Here is a 6,723-nt window from a genome sequence, read left to right on the forward strand (position 1 = left end):
TTAGTCAAAGTTCAGATAATTACTTTTAATTAATTAATTAATTTATTACCAAAAAAATAAGTAATTTGATATCAACACAATATCTTGAAATTCCCCGCAACTATTCATATAAGGAGCTTCCAAGAAATTATAGGATGGACATGAAAGAGGAAAAAGAAATTTGTTGGACCCACCGTCTTGAAATCTCATTTGATTTCCAACTAATTTTCGCGGCATATTCACGATAATCTCCGCGTTTTACTTTTTATCATGACTGTGGGCTACTCGGTGCCATCGCCTCATTGAAATTGTTGTATCTACTTTACAAAATAAAAAAGAAAAGCAATAAATAGCAGATGGTAATCTACTATACAAAATTATTATCACATCCCAAATAAATTTTCCAATCATCAAAATCTCTAATCAATTGAACTGTTTCTTTAAGTTGTTATGGCTTCTTCTTCTTCTTCTCGTCCATCCAGAAGTTTGAGTTTGATAAATAATCCTCGAAACAATAAGTATGATGTTTTTCTTAGTTTCAGAGGAGAGGAAACCCGTGACAGCTTTACTAGCCATCTTTATTCAGCTTTGTGTCAAACGAATATCGAAACTTTCATTGATGACCAACTCGTCAGAGGAAATGAAATCTCACAGTCTCTTCTTGATGCAATTGAAGCATCAAGCATATCAGTTATCGTATTCTCTGAAGGGTATGCTTCTTCCAGATGGTGCCTCGATGAACTTTTAAAGATCCTCGATTGCAGGAAAGAGTATGCACAGATTGTGATACCAGTTTTCTATCGGGTCGATCCATCACATGTGAGAAAGCAAATTGAGAGTTTTGGGGTTTCATTTTCGAAGCTTGGAGAAAGATTTCCAGACAAGAAGCAAAGGTGGAGTAGTGCTTTAACTGAAGCAGCCAATCTCTCTGGCTTTGATTCTCATGTCTTCAGGTAACAGTCAATTTATCACGAATTTTATAATTATTTTTATTTACTCAAGTTCTAGTGTTATATAACTAATTTCAAAGCAAATAATTCTGTATCAAATTAAACATCGGAACTAACTAAAAACTCTCCTTTTGATCTCTTTTTGAACTTATTACTATGTCTTTTGTATTTGCTAGGAATGAATCTGAACTTATAAAGACAGTTGTTGATGAGATTTTGGAGAGGCTGCTTAAAGTGGCTCCATTTGATAACAAAAATCAGCTAGTTGGAGTAGAATCAAGAGTTGAGGAAATTGAATCTCTATTAGCTGCTGCACCTATATTAGGGATTTGGGGCATCGGTGGTGTAGGCAAGACAACAATTGCTAGGGTGATTTTCAACAAAATCTCCAGAAATTTTGAAGGTTCTTGCTTCCTTCAAAATGTAAGAGAAGAATCGCAGAGCCCTGGTGGATTAGCTAGGTTGCAGCAAAAACTTTTTAAAGAAGTATTGAAGGATGTAAATGTGATTCCTGATATCGACTTCAACATTAGAAGGCTCAGCCGCAGGAAGGTTCTGATTGTTCTCGATGATGTGACTAGTTTCAGACAAATAAAATCCTTAATCAGAGGTTCTGATTGGTTTCTGCCTGAAAGTCGTATCATACTAACCACAAGAGATCAACAAGTCCTTAAAAATTGGGTTGTGAAAGAGAGAGACATTTATGAGATGAAAGTATTAGAACGCAATCATGCCCTTGAGCTTTTTAGTCGACATGCCTTCAAACAAAACCGTCTTCCTGAAGTAGGTTATAAGGAATTGTCAGAGATCGTAATAAATTATGCTCGAGGTGTCCCTTTAGCACTGGAAATTTTGGGTTGCTATCTATTTGGAAGGGAAAAGGAAGTTTGGGAAAGCGCAATAAACAAATTGAAAAGAATTCCTAATATGGAGATCCAAAATGTGCTAAAAGTAAGTTTCGATGATCTGGATGATGAAGAGAAAGATATTTTTCTAGACATTGTTTGTTTCTTTAAAGGGAAAGATAAAGACTTCATTATAAAATTTCTTAATGCTTGTGGCTTTGATGCACAAATAGGAATAAGTGATCTTGTCAATAAGTCTCTTATTGTCATACGCGACAACGGAATAACAATGCATGATCTGTTACAAGAAATGGGTAGGGAAATTGTCAGGCAAGAATCCGTGAAAATTCCAGGAGAACGCAGTCGGCTGTGGCATCATGAGGATATTATTGAAGTTTTGACCTTTAATACGGTAAGCATTTTGTTTGAGACTTTATGTTATTTTGGAATGCTATTGGATATGTAAACTTTACTTATAATTATGTATAAATAGATGGGATATAAAATCAATAGAAGAACTGGCAATAATAAAAGGAAAAAAAATATATTGCAATGTCAATTTACAACTAAAAATCTAGCAAACAAAAATAGATACATTACAATGTCAATTTACATCTAAAAGTATGGCAAACAAACATAAATACTTTATATGTTTAGTATTGTTTGTATTACTATGTTTCTTTTGGACATAGGCAAGTCAATTTACATCTAGAAGTATGGCAAACAAACATGGATACTTTATATGCTTAGTATTGTTTGTATTACAATGTTTCTTTTGTACGTAGGCTTTCAATTAACTTGAACATTAATTTAAATTTGAATTTAACTTTCTGGTCTTTCATTGATTGTTAGGGGACCGAAAAAGTTGAGGGTATCTGCTTGGATATGTCTAGAATAAAAGAGATCCATCTGCATCCAGATACTTTCACAAAGATGCGTAAATTGAGATTTTTGAAATTTTATAACTCTAAAGATGATGGAGAGAACAAATGTAAGGTGTCTTATTTGGTAGGACCTGGATTTGCTGAAGTGAGTTATCTTCACTGGTATGGATATCCACTAAAATCATTACCGACAAATATTCATCCAGAGAAACTTGTTTCAATTGAAATGCCCCATGGTAATATTCAACAACTTTGGGATAGTGTCCAGGTATATAAAATCTTCATATTTATGCAATGTTTCAGTAATAATGTTTAATTATTTATTGTACTTAAATGCTAACGATTTGTATGTCTGGGCTTCTATTTTTTTTGGAGCAGCATAATGGTAAGTTAAAGCAGATAATAAGCCGGGCCTCCAATTTTTTCACCAAATCTCCAAACCACTCGTTGACTCTGCATCTGGACAAGCTAGTTAACCTCAATCTAAACAATTGCAAAAGTTTGAGAATTCTTCCAGCTGGAATATTTCGTTTGGAATTTCTTAAAGAACTTGATCTTTGGGGTTGCTCAAAACTAAAAACGCTTCCAGAGATCTCATCAGCTGGTAATATAGAAGTGATGTATTTAAATGGAACTGCAATCGAAGAACTGCCTTCATCCATAGAATGTCTATCTGGGCTTTCGGCCTTATACCTTGATCATTGTAAAAGGCTGAAGAGTCTCCCAAGCAGCCTATGCAAGTTGAAATCTCTGAATTCTATTTATCTCAGATGGTGCTCAAGTCTTAAGAGTTTGCCCGATGAACTTGGAAATTTAGAAGCTTTGAACAGTTTGAATGCTGAAGGAACTGCTATAAGAGAAGTGCCGTTGTCCTTTGTTCGTTTGAACAATTTTGATGGCTTGCAAAATCTAACGTCTTTATATCTCACTGATTGCGGCATCACGGAGTTACCTGAAAATCTCGGACAATTATCCTTATTACTTGAATTGTATCTAGAGAAAAACAGTTTTGAGAGACTACCAGAGAGCATCATACATCTTTCTAAGTTGGCATATCTTAAATTAAGTTATTGTGAGAGGCTTCAATCCTTACCAAAGCTTCCATGCAATCTAAGTGAGTTAGATGCACATCATTGCACAGCACTGGAATCATCTCCAGGTTTAGTATTCCCAAGTCGTGATCCTCAGTATTTTGACCTAAGAAATAATTTGAAATTGGATCGCAACGAGATCAGGGAAATTCTCGAAGATGCTCAGCAAGAAATTCAGGTTATGGCAATAGCACGTTGGAAACAATTACAGGAAAAGGTATGTTGTGTATTTTAGATCCTTTTAATCTATACAATGTTATTGAGTAATGATCTAGTGGGCAATAGTGCTCATCTTATGGAGAGCGGGAGTGGCACATCGCATTGCTTAATTAATCCACAGCCTTAATGCTATGCACTGGGAGTTGTAGAATTCTGCCACATATCCAAATGCTCATCCATATGGTGGGCACTAGTGCTCACTAAATCATCGTTCCAATGCTATATTGTTAATTTTTTATTTAAAATTAAATTTAACAACATTTCTTCAAAATTATGATCTTTGGTACAGGGAGATTTTTTCCAAAGTTCAGGTCGAGTATTATTACCTGGGAATGAAATTCCAAAGTGGTTTAGCTTTCAAAGTTTGGGATCTTCTTCTATAACCTTGAAGATGCCACCTGTAGGTTGGTTCAATAATAACAAAGTGATTGGCTTTGCTTACAGCGCTGTTGTAGGATTTCGAGACCATCATGTCAAAGAGAAGAGGTGGTTTAACTTGTTCTGTGAATTCATGAAAGCCAAACCTGAAGATTGTACTGAGCTACTGGTCAGACGGAGTTCTCTAAGGGGATTTAATTATGTAGAGTCAGATCACTTACTTTTGGGGTACTATTTCTTTGGTGAGCATGATTTTAGTGCTTTCCGGAAACACAACTGCGATCATGTGGCAGTCAAGTTCTATTTAGAGGATGATCATAATCAACGTGAACGTTTGGATTGTTGCCCGGTGAAAAAATGTGGGATTCATTTATTGTACGCCCCTGATTCTACGGAACCCACAGAAGATCCAAGGGGTACTCTCGATTGAAATATTCTTTAAGACATCATAGTAGCTGCTACTTTTCAGTAAATTAATAAATCTTATATTCATAAACCTTGTTTTGCAAGCTTGGTTTCTTTTCCTTCTATCTGTTTTTATTACTTTTCTTTAATTCTTTTCTTCCCATATATAAATCATTGGCTTCAAATATTCATAGGGAGATACTTGTTTTCCTTGAATTGCCTCGTTGCAGTATTGAACAACTTTCGGAGAGCGTCCAGGTGTGCAGTGTCAATAATATTTAATTATCATACATGCTACTGATTTGCATGTCATGGCTTCTTTTTTGGTGAAAGCAGATTAATTCATTGGTAACGCTTAATTAGTCTCTGGTTATGGTACTCATAGATTTAGTGAGACATTTCATCAAACAGGTAGGTATGTGCATCAAACAACTGGCTTTAACAGACTTTATGCCGGAAAAAGATTGAAACTTTCATTAATAACAGTCTCTTACTAAATATAATAATAAACAAAAAGTTAGAAAAACATTCAAAAGGGAAAAAGAATATATAAAAGAAATAAAGCTTGTAAATGTTTTTTATGCGGTAAAGAAGGACATATTAAACCACATTGCCCTGAGAATAAAAAACAGTCAATCAATTAGAAGTAGACTGTTATAATATAGAAGAGCAGATTTCAGACATAGAGGAAATTCTTAATGTAGATCAATTATTTGGCAATGATAGTATATGCAGTATTAGTAGTAGTGAATCAGACACTAGTAACAATTCAAGTCAATTCAAGTTAAGAATCAAACTCATAAATAGAATCAGGTTTTTTTGGTAAAAATTATTCAGACTATGATGAAAAATTTGAATTAGGATATAGAGATACAAACCAAGGAAAATTCTTTTGTAGTAATTGTAAAGATAAACAACAAGAAGATAATACAATAGAAATAAATAGAGTACGTAGTGAACTAATAAATACAACCTGACCCGCACCCATAAAAATTTTAAATTATTAAATTCACCCACAATCGATAGTGGGTTTTTATTTATTTTTTTTAAAGCCCATCTATTGCGGGTTTTAGGGGTGGCAAAAATACCCGCCCGGTCCAGACTCGGGCGATGTGGGCCAAATAATATTAAGCTTGGGTATGAAGCCAGACCAGTCCTAAACATCACTTTATAAACCCATGAGCCGGCTCGAAACCTGAATTTTATTTAAAAAATTATAAAATATATATTATTTTTAATATTTATAGTTATTTAACTCACCTATTATACACACACACACACACACACACACATAGACACACAGATATATATATATAAAGTTTTAAATATTTAAAGTTTATATTTTCATGTCTGATTTCATTGAAATAAATTTAAAATTTTAAAAATTATAAAAAATTTAAAAATTACATATATAATATTAAAAATTTACAAAATCCGGGGTACCCGGATAAAAAACTCGGCTTGGGTGTTTAAAAATTACATCAGGGCCAGGTTCAAGCATTTCGATACTTGGACCCAGACCCAGGTTTTAACAATTAACAAACTAATCTATAGCACCCAGTGAATTTTTTTTATAGATTTTCTCATTTAAATCACAAATATTAAAAAAAACACTTTTAATAATACATAAAAAATTAAATTAAGTGATTCAAATATAAATTTATAACCATAGCCTAAAAAATCCGCATACAAAACTCAATTCTAGATTTTACTAATGAAAATAAGAAATTAAAATTTCAACATTAAAACGAATATACAAAATATATTAAATCCAACATAGAATATTTCTGTTGCAGCCAAACCATCATCACTAATATCAACGCCTTGCTCTATCTTTTAATCAATATATAAGAATTATCGAAAATACTAATAAGTAAATTTTGTATAACTATCGTTAACAATTAATTAAATAAATAAAAACTCAACTTTAATTAGCAATCATTAGGTTCAAGTCGTTAGAGCAAAACAAACA

The 6,723-nt window shown here is 33.3% G+C and overlaps 1 protein-coding gene across 1 annotated transcript; it reads left to right on the forward strand.

The window, feature by feature from the left end:
- The first annotated feature begins 383 nt into the window (after nucleotides 1-383).
- LOC18048461 (disease resistance-like protein DSC1) lies at nucleotides 384-4,800 on the forward strand. Its single transcript, XM_024187111.1, has 6 exons — nucleotides 384-932; nucleotides 1,106-2,236; nucleotides 2,467-2,488; nucleotides 2,627-2,926; nucleotides 3,037-3,966; nucleotides 4,258-4,800. The coding sequence occupies exons 1-6, from the start codon at nucleotides 430-432 to the stop codon at nucleotides 4,774-4,776; spliced, it is 3,405 nt and encodes a 1,134-aa protein (XP_024042879.1). The 5' UTR covers nucleotides 384-429; the 3' UTR covers nucleotides 4,777-4,800.
- The last annotated feature ends 1,923 nt before the right edge of the window (nucleotides 4,801-6,723 follow it).

This window comes from Citrus clementina, unplaced genomic scaffold, assembly GCF_000493195.1.
Source record: "Citrus clementina cultivar Clemenules unplaced genomic scaffold, Citrus_clementina_v1.0 scaffold_3, whole genome shotgun sequence".
NCBI lineage: Eukaryota > Viridiplantae > Streptophyta > Magnoliopsida > Sapindales > Rutaceae > Citrus > Citrus x clementina.

Bases quoted from the DNA above. Each gene is read 5' to 3' on its own strand.
- LOC18048461 (XM_024187111.1), top strand. From the start codon at position 430: ATGGCTTCTTCTTCTTCTTCTCGTCCATCCAGAAGTTTGAGTTTGATA. The intron at 933-1,105 runs GTAACAGTCAAT...TGTATTTGCTAG, and splicing joins TTTGATTCTCATGTCTTCAG to GAATGAATCTGAACTTATAA. The intron at 2,237-2,466 runs GTAAACTTTACT...TTTTGGACATAG, and splicing joins TTTGGAATGCTATTGGATAT to GCAAGTCAATTTACATCTAG.